Below are 17,552 nucleotides of genomic sequence, written 5' to 3'. Positions count from 1 at the left end.
AAAGATTTTATTTATTTATTTGACAGAGAGAGATCACAAGTAGGCAGAGAGGCAGGCAGAGAGAGAGAGGAGGAAGCAGGCTCCCTGCTGAGCAGAGAGCCCGATGCGGGACTCGATCCCAGCACCCTGAGATCATGACCTGAGCCGAAGGCAGCGGCTTAACCCACTGAGCCACCCAGGCGCCCCCTGGTCTTCATATTCTTGAATCCAATAGTCCCGCCTCTGGGAATCTATGCTATGGAAAGTACTTGATATTGGGAAAAAGCTTGAAGCACAAAGATTCAGCTATTGTAGTGAAAAATTAGTAGCTGCATCAGTGACCCAGCAGTTGGCACTGCTCTCCACCTATGTGTTGGAAGAGCGCGCAGCCATTGCAAAAGAAAATGAATGATAACATGGGGAGTTGCCCAGAACATGTTCAGACTTGTGTCATTGCAGAAGCCAGTATCACAGCTATGCTAAAGCAGAAAGCAAGGAAACTTTCTCCTCTTTACCTTATCTTCCAGAATGTCTGGAATGTGTAGGTTTTTGTTTTTTAAATGATTTATTTATTTAAGAGAGGGAGAGAGCAGGTGGCCAGTGGGGAGGGGCAGAGGTAGAGGGACTATAGGGACAGGCCCTCGGCACCTTCTCCTACATTCTTCAACCCTGGGGTAGGCAGTGCAGTGAGGGATGAAGAGCTGGCCCAAAGTCAGTGCAGCCGGTGGAGACAAGCAACCAGTTCTCCATTAGAGTCCGTCATTTCGTAGAGTCTGGAAGGGACAGGAACTACTCATTGTTGCTGGGATTACTGTTGTAAACACATCTTGCTGGGGAATAGTATAAAATCAAGACAAAGTGTTTGCTGTGGGGAATGCTAGGCCCACTGTGAGGAATTGTTACCCAGCCTCAGACTTTTCACGGTTTCAGAGGAAGATACATTTAAAGCGTCTTGTCCACATCCCAGCTCTGCAAAGCCAAACGCCCAGGTGTCCCTCACCGGGATTACCCTGGAGGATACAGAGGTAGGAAGAGGCAGTAGTAACCATCTACTGGACCAAGTGAAGTTTGACTTGACCGGTTTTTTTGAGAGCCATTTTTGCTAAAATCTTAAACTGTCAGCTTCCTTTGTGGGTCCCTTGGCTCTGGATGATTACTTATAGCCATCCTGAAGATTGATATTGGATTTCTCTATTCTTTTGATTAGTTACGCAAAATTACAGCTTAAAGCCTTGGTCCCTGACAGCTCCATTCTTACCACCACCCCGCCTTTTTTTTTTTTTTTCCAGGGCAAGAGAGAGAGAGATTATGGGAGGGGGAGAGATGATCTTATGCAGGCTACACGCCCACATGGAACCCAGTGAGGGCTCAAAATCACAACCCTGAGATCATGACCTGAGCTGAAATCAAGAGTCGGATGCTTAACCGGCTGAGCCCACCAGGGTCCCCATTTTTACCCTTTTTGAGGAAGAACAGATTTCAAAAAAAGAGAAGTTATCTTTTAGTTGTCACCTGCAAATTACTTTTAATTTCAGGGCCTTTGTTTTTTTTTTTAGCGTTTTATTGTTGTTTAGTGCAAGCCTAATAAACTAGCCAGATGAGTTCTCTGGTGATTGCTAGAGGTATTTTCTTTGTTGACTTGGCAGACACTGCATATGCGAAGAACAAACTGAACGGGAAATGGTATTATTTTGATGATAGCAACGTGTCCCTGGCCTCTGAGGATCAGATAGTGGTGAGTAGGCTCTAGTGCTGGATTCCCCCTCTTATCTGATGGATTAAAGCTGAGAAGGGTCTCCCGGGCCATCCTAATGTGACAGTGGAAGCTAGGAGTGGTAGACAAAAGAGTTGACTGCCATTCTTTCCAGAACCCTTGCTAAATGAGAAACTTCACTCTCCAGGTTTGGTCGCAGGCACTGGCCCTTCCCCACTCTCTGGGCAGGGTCACCTTCCTGGTTGCCTCTGTGCACGGTTGCACAGGGCAAGATGGCAGAGCCCCGAGAACAAAGCCCTGTTTCGAACAGTGAGCGAAAAGCTGGGAGAATGGGTGATCATTCCAACCGGTGAATGAACTTTTCCCCTCTTGTGTTTTAGACAAAAGCGGCTTATGTGCTATTTTACCAACGTCGAGATGATGAATTTTATAAGACGCCTTCAGTCGCTGGTTTTCCTGGATCCTCCGAGGGAGGGACAAGCCCAGGCAGCTCGCAGCAGGGCACGGGGGATGACGAGGCTTGCAGCATGGACACCAACTGATGCTGCCTCCGAGACCCTGCTGCCCCTCAGCACCAGTGTAATCCCCCAGGAGAACATCTTTGACACTCTGAAGACTACTAGTGTTCCGTCTAAAAACCAGATGAGGAAATCCCCTGCTTTTATGAGCAGAAGAAAAAAAAGACCCTGTTTGCTCAGAAGGGTTATGTCAAGAGGCTGAATTATTTTTCTTTTTATACAGGTGGTGAGAAATTTCTGTAAGACCTGTGGAGCTGGAAGTGGGGGGTTCGGGAGGGGGGTGCACAGTGGAGTAAGGCCGAGGAATTCCAAAGAATCGAGAGGAACACTGTCATTGAGTGCGGTGGCCACGAAGACCCACTGCAGGCCGCCCTGAGTTCCTGGATTTCTCATTCTGGTGCTGGTTCCTGGTCACGCCAGCAGTCTGCCCACAGTAAACCAAGCCTCCAGTTCACTTGATGTTGTCCCCTTCTCCCTTGCTGTGCACTGACATGGGTTTATAATTCCCTCAAAATTGGTCCCTGAAGCCCATTTCTGTTTCCCTTTGAGCCATCTTGGAATTTCCAGCTTTCTTCCCCGTAATGAAATGAAGATATTTGGTGTTGGGGTCTCCCACCCCTCAATCTCGTGTGGAACCTAGCAGTTCTGTTATGTCCCTCACCATCCTTGATGAATTGAGACGGTTGGAGACGGGGTGGCGCGTTTATTAGATATCACTTTAAAAAAGTTGGTACACAAAACTTCTGGGTCCAGTGGCCCATCCAGTTTCTCTCCACGTTGGCTTGAGAATGGGAACCTTTCCCTTCTCGCCGACTTTGGTAAGAAATGAAATTATGCCCCCCCTCCCCCAGCGGTTTCTGGTTGGTCTTACCCCCGCCCCCCTTCCCTCCCCCCCCCCCCCCCCGCATCCGGCAGCGTCCCTCGCTGGTGGGGGTGGGGGGGGGCCCTCGCTTCCGCTGCGCTGAGTGGGTTTTAAGAAGAGGTGGTCAGTCCGGGCATTCTTGTCTGACCTTTAACCTTGGCGGGGGTGGGGGGAGCAGGGAACGCCATTCTCGGGCACGCGACCGCCTGGGACGTGCGCGGCGACCGTTGGCCCCGGTGGCGGTGTGGCCGCGCTGGCGGGTGAGGACACGCCTGCGGACCTTCCGCCCGAGGGCCGGCTGCGGGCTGCGGGCTGCTGGAGAGGGCGGAGAGGGGTTGCAGAGGCGGTTGGGTTGGGCTGGGCCGGGCAGGGCGGCAGGGGCGGGCGGGCCCGGAGCCGGGGAAGGCGGGGCTGGGCGTCCCTGGGGCTCCAGTCCCACCGCTGGCTCCTCTGGGAGATCCGCGGGCCACACCCGCCACCTGGGCAGGAGGGCGACCGGAGTATGGGTTCCTCTGCCGTCTGGCCGGTGGCGTGGATCAAGCTCCGGGAGATGCGCTCTTTGGGGGTGGTTTGGGACTTCGTCTGTAACGTTATTCTCGTGTTGCTCTTCCAATGTGCATTTCCAATGTGTTACATAATAAAGACGTGGTCGCTTTTAGGGGAAATGTCTGAAAAACTGCGAAGATGCAGGAAGGAGCTGACTGCGGCCATTGACCGGGCCTTTGAAGGCGTCAGTCATTCCCAGGAGTGCTCGGGCCGGCCGAGGCTGGAGCTGGACGCCGCGCCACTCTCCTTCCCCCTCCCCGTGCACCGGCTCCTCTGCAGGAGGCACCCGCAGGCGGCCTGCTCCTCCTCCGCGGCTCCCTTCCTTCCAGTCCCCTGCGCTCCTGAGAACGAGAGCCCAGCCTTTGCGCCCAACCATGCCCCAGTGAATGCAAAGCCACAGGCTTCATGCCCGAAAAGAAAACCTCTGACCAGTAAGGAAAACGTATTGATGCATTCCTCCATTTTGGCACCGGAAAGACAGTTCTGGAGAGCCGCGGGAGACGGGGAGAACTGGAGAAAAGACAGCCTAAGGTGATTCCAACTTGACAGTGTAAAAAGTTACCGTCGGGGGGCCCTCGTTTCTGAAAATGTGCACGTTCTTGAGTTGAGTGCAGCACCGCTTCTGCCTGCCCCTAGGATTGCCAGACCCTTCCTAGAGACCACTCTGCGGGTCCCACAATGGTAGTGAACGTTAGAGATCCTGATTCTAAGTCACTTCGTTTTTCATACTGCAGAAAGGAAAATCTTCATTCCAGTGTCCCTGCTAGGAGAGGCCAGATGGGTGGCTGGTCCCTACTTCCTGCTTTCATCCTTGCTTCTGCGGTCTTCACCCCCCTCCCTAACCTACGCCCCGCTCCCCACCTCATGAGGTCTTAGACCTCATGTTAAGATCTCCCTTAGACCTTTTTTTCCCTGATAGCTTCAAAGATTCTCTGTTTACATGAGGTCTATAACGTGGGGCTCCCTCACCACCCTGAGACCAAGAGTCACATGCTGTTCTAACTAAGCCCGCCAGGTGCCCCTCTCCCCAGTAAAGTTTAAACTGCCTGGTTTTAGGCACCTTGAGCTGGAGCAAGGATGACCCTATGGGCTGGAACTTCAGGGTCCTGCCATCTTGGCTGCCCTGGAAGCAGCAAAGGAAGAAGCCATTGGGTGGGTTCCATTCTGACATGTGAATATGGGCATCTGTAGGCAGAAAGGCACCGTCACAAAGGTGCTGTCACCAGTGCGCTGTCAGCGATGCTCGTGAGTCGCGAGGATATTATTAGTTGACATCACTGACTCAGCAGTTTCCAACCGTCTCTGTAAATCACAGCATAGTTACCAGTATGTTTTGTTTTTAAGATGAACACTGAGTTCCCCACAAGGTTTTCTTTGAAGAGGCTCTAACCCTCCACCTTTTCTTCTTTTTTTTCTACTTGGGGGTTGCAGGAAAGATATGGAGAAAGATTTGAAGGTTGACTCAAACATGCCACTCAGCAATTCTAGCCAAGAGGTCACAAAAGATCTGCTTGATATGATCGGTGAGTACAAAGGGCACACCTGTCCCCTCCTTGGGAGGACAGGTCCTTCACGCAGGCCCCTGAGTCGGCAGGTGTCTTTAAAAAACAAAACCACTCTCTCAGCTCTCATCCGTCTACGTGGTGCCTCTGTTTTGCCCGCGGCAGGCTCTCTGCACCGGGCCCTCATGCAGCTGATAGCCGGTGGAGTCGCACAGGAATCAGGTCATTTCATAAATGTCTGGTTACAGTGAATCCCTGGGCATAAGGGACAGTCGTCCCCAGGGCTTGGCGGTTGAGCTTAGTTCTGGAGACAGGACATAGGCAAAGATGGGGTGTGGGGGTGGTCCCCCAAGATTAGAAGGAAAGTTAGAAACTCACATCTCCCCTGTAATGCCAACACCCAGAGAAAGCCAACGTTAACCGTGCTGGAGATCTTGCCAGAGGTTTTTTCCTACACAACTGTACATTCTGTGTGGGAACTATGTATTTTTTGTTTGCTCTTTTTTTCCAAATGACTCACACTGCTCAGTGGACAGACAGCCCCAGTGAAAGGCACTGCCTGAACCTCTTGGCTCTGGAAGGGCCGCCAGGTTCTAAGGGATGAAGAGAGGCCTGGTGGGAGGAGAGGCTCCCCTGAGGCCACGGAGCAAGACACCTACCGAGCCACTGGGCGAGTGGCTGGTGTCTCCTCTGGGGTAGCCGCAGAGAGGAGTCCGAGTCCTCTGCCTCCGCTCACCATCCCCCACACTCCTCGCCAGCCCTGGGCAGCAGTCTGATTTTGCTGAAGGCTCCATTTTTCTCACAGGATGTGTTGCCATGCCTGCAGGTCAGGGAGTTCCCTAAGATCCAAGACAAGCCCAGACATGTCTGAGTCGTCCTTGCTGGGGGACCAGCAGGTCGTTGGGCTCAATAAACGCAGAGCCAGAGGGGTGGGCACCAAGACCACCTTAGCATCTGGGGCTCAGTTTGGCAGCCCGCCTGCCCTGACGTCCCCGGAGAGGGCTGCCCGTTGTGGGTTTTCACTGGTGCCTGAAACGTCTCCTGAAACATCTCACTGGAATCGTAATGCTGAATGTTCTTATTTTTAAGACCATACGAGCATCCGAACTATTGAAGAGTTGGCTGGGAAACTAGAATTTGAAAACGAGCTGAACCGTGTGTGTGGCCGCTGTGGAGATTCGCCCTTCAGGGAGGAGGCCTGGGCCTTGCTTGTGGACGAGAGCCCTCAGAAGGGCCCGGAGAGCGATCCCGGCAGCCTCAAGCAGGCTTTCGACGATCACAATATCGTGGAGACTGTGCTAGACTTGGAGGAGGACTACAATTTGATGAGCTCTTTCAAGTACCAGGTTGAGTAAGGACAGCTGCCTGGAGCTTTGGTTCTTTCCAGGAGCAGGCTGCCGTTCGGGCAGTGGTCAGCGTCCCGGGGGCCTCTGCCACGTGGCTGGCTGGATCGGAGAATGCCACACCCTTTAACTTGCACTTGTGTCCCTTTTTGAGCTGAAAGCCCAATTTTTTTATTCTGTTGTTTTGAATTGTTTCTCACTGTTGATTTTTTTTCCACTTTTCTTGACAGCTAAACTGTGTTTTTGATTGGTATTTAATACAGCCAGTACCCAAGGCAGGTGCTGGTCGTGGCCTCTGCTGTGTCTCCTGGTGTTCTTTTCCATGGGCCCCTGAAGAAGTACTGGGACCACAACCAGGGTGGGCTTTGTGTACCCCCTGGGAGCAGCCCAGGCCAGCCCAGCCCACACAGACCGTGGCCCCCAGCCCTCCTCCCCTTGCACACAGGGCTATCTGTTCTCTGCCTGGGCTCCAGACCCTCCTTATGTCCAGATCAACGTCCCCTCAGCACCCCCAACCCTAACCCTGCTCAGCTTGAAGACCACTGCTGGGGCCTCATGGTTGTGTTGGAGGGGCGGATCCCCACCTGACAGGACATGCCCACGAGGCCTCCCCACCACACACGCCGCGTCGGACACCCGAGTCCCCAACACAGGGCAGTGGGAGAAAGAGGTAAGCACAGGTCCTGCCCATCCACCTTCATGCCTGAGGCCTCACGCGTCCCACTCCAGGCCTGGAGACCGTGGAAGCCACACTGGGGCCAGAAGGGCCAGGGACAAAGAAGGAGCTAGGCCTGAAAGCCTAAAAGCCCGGCAGCAAAAGCCTAGTGGGGCTGGCTCCAGCCATACCCCTGGAAAGAAAGGACCAGGGCATCATCAGGAAGGGAGGCAAGCTTTGATGCCTCCCGGAGGCAGAGTCTCAGGGAAGCGCCTGCCGTCTGGGCTCAGATGGGCAGCATGGGGTGAGGAGGCTGGCACAGGGGCTACTGGTAAGACCCAAAGAACTGGGAAGGAAGGCCCCGTGGCCAAGGGGCCTCCTTGCCATGCCTTCTTTTAGGCTACAGACCTAAGCACAGGACAGGCTGCAAAGCCAGGGACCCAGGTCTGGTGACTCCCACTCTCCCGCAGAGACTGCACTCCCGCTTCCCAGCAGGGTGGCCACAGCATGGGATGGGCCTCCCCATGGGAAGGGCCTCGGGACAGCCACCCCCACTGCCCTGCCTGGGGCAGAGAGGGACAAGATTAACCAGAGGCTCCAACCCAGCCACCCTATACTCAGTCCCCACAGCGGGCGGGCGGCTCCCTCGGTAAGCACTCTCGCCCCGCGGTAAGCACTCTCGCCCCGCGGGGCCCCGCCGGGTGGGGAGTTTCTTGTCCCTTAGCAGGAAGGACAGGAGCAAATGAGGAGAAAGGCCCAGAGCATCCTGGGAGGCCCTGCTCAGGTGTAGGGCGGTCTGTGCGCGGAGAGATGTCTACCTGATCCCCGAGAAAGCCAGGGCTCGTGACAGTGCGTTCCGAATTGTAAGTGCTGATGTGGACAGTCTCTCTGGGAGAAGGTGGTGCTGAATCCACCTAATCCCACCGCATCCCTTCACCACCGCTTGACGCTGGACTCCACTCAGTGACTCACTTCCTAGGAACAAAGGGAAAAACAAAAACATTTCTTTTTTCCTAAAGATTGTATTTATGTGGCAGAAAGAGAGAGCGGGAGCTTGCACAAGCAGGGGGAGCAGCAGAAGCGGGAGAAACAGGCTCCCCGCTCAGCAGGGAGCCGAGTGCAGGGCTGGGTCCCAGGTCCTGAGCCGAAGGCAGACACTTAACCAACTGCGCCACCCAGGCTCCCCAAATCCGTAAATTTCTATGGAGAAGCCTGATGGCACCCAAGCAAGTGATAAAGGGGATACCACCAGTGATGTCATGTGGATGCCACCCCTATCCCCACCACCACCCCCGGCCATAGGGAACAAGGAGAAGGAGCCTCCACTTCCATTGGCTTCTTACCCAAAGCCCACGTCCCCGGTCTAATCACAAGCTGAACGGCCAACAAACCCAGGCTGGGATGTCCTGCAGGACGCCCGGCTGGCTCTCCAGACTGTCAAGGTCATGAAGAACAAGGAAAGACTCCAAACACGTCACAGACTAGTGAAGACTAAGGAGACACACTGATTCTCTGCGTGGTAGTCGGGATTGCATCCGGGAGCAGAACGAAGATGATGGAAAAACCAGCAAAGTCTAAACAAAGGCCAGAGTTCATGTATGTTTCTCAGCTTTGACAAAACATGCCTCAGTTACGTAAGACAAGGGGAAGCTGGGTGAAGGGTGGATACAAACCGTCACTGCAACCTTCCTGTAAATCTAGTTATTCTGAAACTTCAAGCGTATTTATTTTTTGAAAGTGCACTTGGTCTCCAGTTTGCACAGATGTGTGTGAGCACAGCATGTGCAGGAGATTGTCACGGAGGGACGAGGGGGTTTGTCTTTTTTTCCCCCTTGTCCATGTTTTCTAATTGATCTGCCGTGGACATGCACAGCTTCTTAAAGCCCTCATCTCCACCAGCCAGCCACGGTTATCCCTACCCGCTGACTGCCCAGAACTGACTTTCACAGTCCCCAGAAGCTGGAGCGGAGGCCAGACCTGTAATGGGAGGACTCACAGGACCTTGATCTTAAGGATTCGGGGTCCAGGGACTGGAAGCTCCAGGTCTCTTGGAGCTGCTGCTCAGCATTCCATTCCTGCTCCCCCAGGGTCTTTGCACAGGGAGTGGGTGCTGGGAACGGGGGGGGGGGGGGGGGGGGGGGGAGGGCTAGCCCTAACCACAGAAGACTGAAAAAAACAAAGGAAAGGATTAGAGGAGACTATGGTCCTTGAGAACAAGGGTCAGCATGGGGGAGGGACCAAGCTCTCCCTCATGGGACAGACAGACATATTGCTATTTTAGCTAAGCCTTTATGTAAAAATTCAGATTTACCAGAGGGGTAATTCGTCCTGGGATCCTTGAATGAGGGGATTTTCTTCACTGTAGAAACACAGCTATTCAGTTAAAGCAGGTGAGCCTTGAGCCTCTGGCTCTCCAGTCCCAGACTAACAGGGGGAGCCATATGGCCATTTCCCTGGCGACATGCACTCCTGTCTCCGTATCCCTGACTCCCTGAGGTGCCCCAAGGAGACCTTCCTCCCTTTGTCATCTGCTTTACTGGGCAGATATGTGCTCACGCACGTACAGCGGGGGTGTTCGGGGGAGTGGGGCTCCAAGGACTTAGCTAGAAGGGGAACAGGAGTCTAGAACATTTATTTTAATACAACTTCCTCAGGTTTTCAGGGGGCTGGGACCAAAGGCTTCTCGGGGAGACAATGATAGTCATATTTGAGAAACTAAAAATGTTTTACATCATTTGGTTCTCTCCCCCGCAGCTCATCTTGGCAAACCAAACAATCACTGAATTGTTTCCGTGGAAACACCAAACTGTGATTTGGATTAGCGGACTCAAAATAGAAACAAGGCAACCTCAAGAATAAATAGGAGCTTTGGAACCTACTAGTCACAAACTGCAAATTCAAGCCACAGCACAAGGCACGTGAGAAGTGGGGCCCATCTAGCCCTGTAAGAGGTCTCCAGGTCCCCTGGCTACATCCCACCAGTGTCCCTGCCCAAGCCACTAGAAAGCGGCTCTATATGCAGACTAGTAAGACTTTGTAAGGTGGGAGCTGGTCGGCTCCTAGAAGCTCCTAGGACCTGCTGGTGGGGGGGGGGGGGGGGGGGCGGGGCAGACAAGGACGGCTGAGGAAGAAGGGGTAGGAAAATGGAGAGACGAGCCAATGGTTGCGTGAAGGTCAGTCAGCAAGGAGCAGAGAGCCGCAGCTAAGGCCTGGGAGCCGAGGAACAGGTCTTTCAAAAGGAGAATTTAGGGATGGCCATGGGCTGGAAATGCTGACCCTGGCTTCAGCTTCGTCCCTATTGCCACGTCCTCCACATTCCTGGACATGGCTATCTAGCCACATGGGGCGAAAGTCTGAAATCTTGCCAGGTGAGCTCTGGGGGCACTTCCGGTTAGTAAGCCTCTGTTTCTGTGGGGCTCCAGCCGGCTCAGCCAGGCACTGGGGCCTGCCTTCTCATCTCTGGGTCTCCAGGCTCCCGTCCCCCTGCCTCCTGCTCCCTCTCACTGGGGGACTAGGAGAGCTACCTCCTGGCCCACCTGTTCTGACTCCTTGGACCCCCACTTCTTATCCCAGGGCAAACCGCAAGGGGATCAGAGACCCGGCAGAAGGGAACAGAAAACCTGGGGGCATGTGTCCTTCCCCTGTGCACCCAGGAATGTGCTGGTAGGGCAGCGACACCATCCTCCTACTAGAGGGGTTGTGAGCTGTTAGTGGTCAAAGAAATTGAGGAAGAGATTTGCAAAAGAGGCCTAATTCAGGCCAAGCTCCCTCTTCCTGAATGGCCAGGTTGGGGCTCACTGGGTATCAGCGTGCCATCTCCACCAGCTGGCCCCAGGACGTTTAATATGGCAGCGACCGGTGAAGAAGGCATGCAGACGACAGAGGCCACTGCGCCTGATTGCAGATAATTACTGAAAAGGCTTTCATGGCAAGACTGTCTGAGGCTCTGGCAATCTGCTTTCTCCCTGGAGTATGTGGGAGAATGTTAATATTTTATGTTCCAGATAAATATTTATAGAGTAGACAAAGTTTTACTTAGGAAATCTACTTGACAATGAATCCTAGCCTTAGTGGGGAAGGACTCTCTGTGCTCGGCCAGCTGGATAATGACTGATTTGATGAAAGGTTTTGGCCTAAGGCCTGGCATGAAAAAATTTTCAAAACTGCTCAACCCTTGTAGGAAGCAACTATCTTTTTTTGAGTACAGAAAGGCTGCATTCTGGGCACTCTGGGTGGAGAAGGGTTGCTGGCATCTGGCCGGGGAGAGAAGAGGCCATACTGCGGGAGACCCCTCATCAGGAGCCCTTTGGAACTTCTCAGACAAAATGCTAAAAAGGGAGGTTGCAAGGGGATGCTGGAGAACTGACTTTGGGACAGGGCTGCAGGGAACTGTTCAAATGGTGAGCAAGAAATCTCTGCTCTCAGTATTTGTCAAGTGTCTGCTCGTGTCAGACACTCTCCCGGATGCGGGGGGTACCACAGGGGTGAGGCAGACGCTGTTATTGCTTCCGAGGTTTATAGCCACCACCCCCCCCCCCCCCCCCCCGAGCAAGGCGGGTAAAACATAGGTGTGCACATCAATACACCATTTGAGATGGGGCTGTGCGAGAAAATTACAAGGGAAGGCAATGGGCAGTGAGTAAGGCAAGCTTCTACAGAAAAGGTCACCAAAAGACCTCTCTGTAGGTGACATTTAAATTGATACTTGAATGTCAAGAAAATTAGGTGATGTGGTTGGCTGGGGTCATTGTCAAAGGGAGGCAGCCCTAGGTGGCTCTCTGGGCTCTAGGTCCCTAGACTTCCCCCGACATCCCCCCTCCCCCCACCGTGGAGCCACATCTCTCTCAGCATCCAAAGAGCCAAAAACGCTGTGTGCTTTGGGGATGTGCCTGGGCTATGTCACGCTCACCAAATCTGGCAGGAACACAGTTTAAAAAAAAAAAAAAAGTCTTAGGAATAAAATAAGAAACAGAATATCCTTTCCTGATGATTACCAGAGACAGGCAGTGTAATTTTAATTAACCCAGGCTTGTTAGGAGATAAATTTACTGCTCTTTCTACAAAAACACCCAGCTCATAGAACATTGAGTCACTTGATCTTTGACTCCAAAAAGAAATACTTCTGAAGAAATACAGGATTTCGTAACTCACAGCAGAATCAAAGAACAGAGGGTCCTCCTTTGGCATTTCAGAGTTGGACAGACCCTTCAATGGGAAGGCCACAGTCATAAATATTAATGGCGTTCTCTCAACAGGTTCTCAACTTTGAATTAAAACGATTAAACTTCTCTTTCTTTTTAATTTTTTAAAGATTTTATTTGCGAGAGAGAGAGAGAAAGCACGAGCAGGGGGAGGGGAAGAGGGAGAGGGAGAAGTAGGCTCCTTGCTAAGCTGAAGGCAGCTGCTTAACTAACTGAGCCACCCAGGCACCCCAAAATGATTAAACTTTTCAACTGAAAGATTTCCAGATCCAAACCCCTATGGTCTACAAGCCTTATGCTAACCACACAGCAGCCACCTGTAGTCAAGTTTGAGAAGGGCTGGAAGGAACCTACGGCGGGGCTGGGCCCCTTCCTCCCATGCTTTCCTTGCACAGAGGAAACCAGTAGGGAAGGCTGTAGAGGCTGGCAGAGGGCAGGGTAAAGAGACATCCAGTGAGTCTCACAGGGAGAGAAAAGGCTGGGCAGCCTGAGAGGGAGTCCAAGGCTACTCCCTTGGCCTTGGAAAGGGCTGCTGCCATTGCCTGTAGCTCCCAGCTTCAGGCCACAGGATGTCCTCGGTCTGGAAACCAGAGTAAAAGCAGCTTAGGCTGGTGCCTGATATCCCTGTCAAAGGTGTCGAAGGCAAATTAAACTCAGACTTTTGTGTGACACACCCCCTTGAAAATGAATGTCAAAATAAGAAATAAATCAAGAACCATTGCTTTCTATAATGGTCCACTCAGAGGCCCTAGAGTCATTTACTACTGCCTTAAAAATGGGCAACGACACGGAACTAGAGGGTATTATACTAAGCGCAGTAAGTCAGAGAAAGACAAATATATCCTTTCACTCATATGTAGGATTTCAGAAACAAATCAGATGAACATAGGGGAAGGAAAGGAAAAATAAAATCAGAGCTGGAGACAAACCATAAGAGACTCTTAACTCTAGGGAACAAACAGGGTTGCTGGAGGGGACAGGGTTGGGGCACGGGGTGACTGGGTGAGGGGCACTAAGGAGGGACATGGTGTGATGAGCGCTGGGTGTTCTATGCAACTGATGAGTCACTCAACTCTACCCCTGCAATTAATGACACACTGTATGTTAATTAATCTGAATTTAAGGAGTATTAAAACAAGAAAATGAGCAGATTCTGGAAGCCAATCCATCCAGTGAGGATTTTTACTTTCAAACAATAAAGGAAGAGAAACCAGTCTGAGTAGGATGTTATTTATCAAAGTCATCTTGGGAAAAGCCTACAGGTAAAAAGATGGTATCTCTCTTATCCATTTGATTAAGTTGATGGGATATCCCTTCAATAAACTTAATGAAAAAAATATGCTTTTAAGTGTTTTAGATTTTTGTGGGGTTTTTGAGAGAGAGCATGAGTCGGGGGAGGCACAGAGGGAGACTGAGAGCTTGAGCAGGCTCCATGCTCAGTGCAGAGCCACATTCCGGGCTCAGTCTCAGAACCTGAGAGGACAACCTGCGCCGAGTCTGACACTTAACCACGGAGCCACTCAGATGCCCGCCAAAACCATGCTTTTACATGTTTTATATGTTTTATTTTGTATTACAAAAGAAATATATATGTATAACAAAAATTCAAAACTCTCTGTATAAGAAAGCCAAAGTCTCATATAAGCCCAATGCTTTCCAGAAATATTGCTGGACCCTTAGATGCTCTCATTTGCTTGAAGAATGGCTGAAAACAGGATGGGGGAAAACAGCCAAGAAGAAAACTGGGACTGTGTGGCTGGTGTACAGCGCCCCTCTGGGCATTTGTTGGGTGCGGGTCACCTCTCTTCCACTGGCAGCGTAACAGTCTCTGTTTCTCTGTGCACAAGAGGACAGATTTAGTGTGTTCTGTAGTAATACATCCACTGATCAAAAAATGCAAGCACTCTGACAGTAAAACTGGATAAAAATAACAACAACAACAACAACAAAACCTGAGGCCTGGAAAAATATTGATTATATGCAGGAAATACTGTGAAGACCAAAAATGTTGTGTTGGGGAGTCGTGCTGCCACACACAACGGTTCTGTGGGAGCACTGCTGCCACTCGCTAGCCCTCCTGATTCCCTGCAACCGGGCTGCTGGCCCAGCTCCGCACCACCGTCCTCACACACTTCCCTCCAATAAATACGGACGCACGCAGCTCTCACGCCTGTCACGGGCAGCACCAGGAACCCGGCAGCCCAGATCTGCTCCACCAGCCCCGCACCCACCCTGCACTGACCCCAGCAGGGCCTCTGAGCCTGCGCGCTGCCGGCAGGGACTTCCTGCTGTTCGCGGGCCTCAGTGTGGGATCGTGTGTCTTTCCAGCTGCCACCCATCAACTACCAGCTGAAGAATTTTGTGGGCGGGTCAGAAGCCATCATCACTGCTATCAAAACCCAGATCATAGAGCATACTCTTCCCTGGCTCCTTGCACACAGGGGGGTCTGAACTTCCGAGGTTGAGGTCGCTGAACCAGCTCATCTGGTGGTCCCCCTGGGAACTGGTCGCAAGCAGGCTGTTGTCTTGGGAAGAAAGCCCACTGAGTTCTAAGAGGTCTCCTTGCGCTGCCCTCACTGCCTTAGTGCGCATGACTCTTCCTCCCAGAATAGCGCTGACTGGCTTTGTGGGGCTGTTGGGGCCCCACAGATGCAGGGGTTGAGCACGGGGTTTCTGCTGCTCCAGCGGGGGGCTTTGTGGGCCAGAAACTGGCGGCTGAGGGTATTTAGGAATGACAGCACAGGTTTTGCTAGGGGCTTGTTCTTGCTTCCTGGCTCGGAGCCTGCCTCTCTGGGACTTCCTGGGCGCCTGCTTTCTGCCTTTCCTCCCTCTTTCCACAGGTCTGCTTTTCTGTGCAGTCACCAGCCTCTGTTCACGAGGATCACATGGAGACACACCTGCAGCTTGACATTTTGGGCAGGTGTTCTTAATGCTGGCTGCAAATTTGTTTGAGTCCAGGGGTAGAAGCCTTGAGGCTCCCGGAGAAACCCAGTCCTTACCACCAGGAACTTCGGGGCCTGGGGAGCCGGCGCCATGGTTCTCAGAGCTGGTTTTCGGACCCGTCCAGTTCCTGCGGTTGGTCTGCACAGCCCTGTCCTTGACTCGCCTGTTTCTTCTGCTGGTTCCAGCTGCCTGCCGCATAGCCTCTTCTTGGAGAGCACCGCTTTCTGCTCTCTCACCACAGACACCAAACTCTCCAGGCTGCAGGGAGCCCATACTCCGAGTCCGTACAGCAGCGGGGGCCTGCGCCGGCCACAGAACTGCCTCCTCAGAAGCGTACCTGCCCTGCCTGGTGAAATGGAGGCTCTGGGCCAGAGGTGGTGAGGTCTGGGAAGTGCTGTCTTTCACATGCCCGGCTACCCGAGGGTCTGAAATCAATCTCTTCAGCTCTGCCAGGACACTGGCCACATTTAGCTGGCCAAGCTGCTCACACAGCTGCTGGAAGTCCTTACTCTGCTGGGCCACTAAAGCTTCAAGGTGCTTCAGGTCGGATCTCATTTCTATAAACTCTGCTTGTCTCTAGGGAAAGAGAGTGAGAAAAGAGCTATAGGCACTGCAACTCAGAATGCACAATGAAACGTGGAACCAACCAGAGGATGTGCTAGCAGAACCAACGCTTGTCCCTGGCTGGGTGCTTTCCAGAAGAAGCATGGCAACATTCTGGAGCAGGGCCTCTTGGGTCCCCATCATGCCAGAGAATCTTAGAGATGGAAATGCCCCTACCCTGGCCCATTAACAAGGGACCTATTTGGCTTCTGCTCGTGGCTGGAAAAAAAAAAATCGTAACTTTAAAGGAATCCCTCTGGGTCTTAGTGACAAAGCTAAAAATATAGTTGAGGAAAGAGGTTAGGATCCACACTTACAGCTTCAAATCTTTTCTGTATCTCAAAGATGACCTGCTCCATGTTGCCTTTGTCATGCACCGTTTCCAACACCAGATCACTCTGGGCCCGCACGGTCTCTTGCACTAAATACAGAAAAATGACAATCACTCCATGAAGACTATGGCATGCCCGACCCCGCCCAGCCCACAATAGCAAAAAGGGAGGAGCTGGAATCTGGCATGCATGACCTGAGCCTGCTCTGCTAGTGCCCAGGCCTCTCCAGCCAGATCAGCCTTGGTGAGGAGAGGAAGCCAGAGTAGGGTGGTTCTTCTACTGTCTCTTCTTCCCTTCTTCCCTGGGAACATTCTGACCAAGGCAGACCCAAGCTCAGCACCTCCTGGGGACTCTGAAACCTGTTGCCCAGATGACAGCACCAACCTCCTCCTTGGCCTACCTTTTTGGTCCTGTCATCAGAAGTGACCTCTTCAGCACGTAGATATGATCATGCCTCCTCTGAAACCTATACTGAAACTTTCAACAGCACCCCACTGGCCACTGGATGAAGTCTGAATCTCAATTTTTCTAAAAGATTTTATTTATTCATGTGAGAGAGAGAGACACACACAAGAGACAGAGAGAGCACAAGCAGGGTGAGAGGCAGAGGGAGAAAAACTCCCTGCCAAGCGGGGAGCCCGACATGGGGCTCCATCCCAGGACCAGGAGATCATGACCTGAAGGCAGATGTCCAACCATCTAGGCATCCAGGCACCCAGGCAACCCAGGCACCCCGGAAGTCCAAACCTTTAAACTGGCCATGAAGACCCAGGCTCACTTCCCCTTACCCACTCCGTCCGCCTCCACATCGCTGAGGTCTGTTTCCTACTCAGTCTCTCTCTCACCGTTGGCCTCGTGCATGCTGTTCCCTTGGAGTACTTATGCTTCTATTCCTTCTCGACTCTACCCATTCCCCTCAATCACCACTTTAGTGCAACTAACTTTTTTTTTTAAGGTTTTATTTGTTTGAGTGAGAGAGTGCATGGGTAGGGGGAGGGGCAGGGAGCCTGACACAGGGCTTGATCCCGGGACTCCAGGTTCATGACCTGAGTCAAAGGTACATGCTTAACCGACTGAGCCACCCAGGCGCCCCTCAGTGCGGTTCATTCCTGCTCTTCCCTCTGCTCTCAGCAGTCACCTCCTTGGAAAACAGCACTTCCTGGCTAGCTTGGGGGCTCCTTTTCTCCGCTGTTGGCACTATGTGTGTGCTCTACCATCACTTACCACCTATCACCCACCACTTATTTATGTCCTATTTACATTTGGGCAGTAATGAACTTGGTGACATGAATGCTAACCACTCAGGACTGCAAAGTTACAATTTACCCCTTTTCCTTCTTCTACCTTATGATTT

At 52.3% G+C, this 17,552-nt stretch overlaps 3 protein-coding genes and 1 long non-coding RNA gene across 6 annotated transcripts in view; 2 read left to right on the top strand and 2 right to left on the bottom strand.

The window, feature by feature from the left end:
• Positions 1-2,665, top strand: part of USP4 (ubiquitin specific peptidase 4) — a 51,728-nt gene extending 49,063 nt beyond the window's left edge. For both annotated transcript variants that reach the window (XM_059389718.1, XM_059389717.1), the window contains 2 exons: positions 1,626-1,714; positions 2,074-2,665. In XM_059389718.1, the coding sequence (XP_059245701.1) occupies positions 1,626-1,714; positions 2,074-2,235 (251 nt within the window). In that variant the 3' untranslated portion in view covers positions 2,236-2,665. The remainder of the gene's footprint in view (positions 1-1,625; positions 1,715-2,073) is intronic.
• LOC132011317 (uncharacterized) overlaps positions 1-8,651 on the bottom strand; it is a 10,007-nt gene extending 1,356 nt beyond the window's left edge. The window contains exons 1-2 of the long non-coding RNA XR_009402359.1: positions 8,463-8,651; positions 7,938-8,094 (exon numbers count right to left, since the gene is read on the bottom strand). This is a non-coding gene — a long non-coding RNA (uncharacterized LOC132011317). The remainder of the gene's footprint in view (positions 1-7,937; positions 8,095-8,462) is intronic.
• C2H3orf62 (chromosome 2 C3orf62 homolog) lies at positions 3,138-6,758 on the top strand. Of its 2 annotated transcripts, XM_059389724.1 has the most exons (4): positions 3,142-3,333; positions 3,733-4,150; positions 5,051-5,142; positions 6,211-6,758. In XM_059389724.1, exons 2-4 carry the CDS (start codon positions 3,738-3,740, stop codon positions 6,474-6,476), a joined length of 771 nt encoding a protein of 256 aa, XP_059245707.1. In that variant the 5' UTR covers positions 3,142-3,333; positions 3,733-3,737; the 3' UTR covers positions 6,477-6,758. The 2 variants fall into 2 exon arrangements, with proteins under 2 accessions (XP_059245706.1, XP_059245707.1); XM_059389723.1 differs by having other exon boundaries at positions 3,138-4,150.
• Positions 8,652-14,305: 5,654 nt separating the features above from the next.
• IHO1 (interactor of HORMAD1 1) overlaps positions 14,306-17,552 on the bottom strand; it is a 30,130-nt gene continuing 26,883 nt past the window's right edge. The window contains exons 6-7 of the mRNA XM_059387826.1: positions 16,184-16,287; positions 14,306-15,839 (exon numbers count right to left, since the gene is read on the bottom strand). Of these exons, the coding sequence (XP_059243809.1) occupies positions 14,691-15,839; positions 16,184-16,287 (1,253 nt within the window). The 3' untranslated portion in view covers positions 14,306-14,690. The remainder of the gene's footprint in view (positions 15,840-16,183; positions 16,288-17,552) is intronic.

This window comes from Mustela nigripes, chromosome 2 (genome assembly GCF_022355385.1).
Source record: "Mustela nigripes isolate SB6536 chromosome 2, MUSNIG.SB6536, whole genome shotgun sequence".
Taxonomy (NCBI): Eukaryota; Metazoa; Chordata; class Mammalia; order Carnivora; family Mustelidae; genus Mustela; species Mustela nigripes.
This window is presented reverse-complemented; position numbering and strand designations above follow the sequence as displayed.

What these genes read in the sequence shown, in the direction of transcription:
- C2H3orf62 (XM_059389723.1), top strand. Translation starts at nt 3,576, where the DNA reads ATGGGTTCCTCTGCCGTCTGGCCGGTGGCGTGGATCAAGCTCCGGGAG. An exon ending in TGGAGAAAAGACAGCCTAAG is followed by an intron (nt 4,151 to 5,050) that starts GTGATTCCAACT and finishes TGGGGGTTGCAG; the next exon opens with GAAAGATATGGAGAAAGATT. An exon ending in AGATCTGCTTGATATGATCG is followed by an intron (nt 5,143 to 6,210) that starts GTGAGTACAAAG and finishes CTTATTTTTAAG; the next exon opens with ACCATACGAGCATCCGAACT.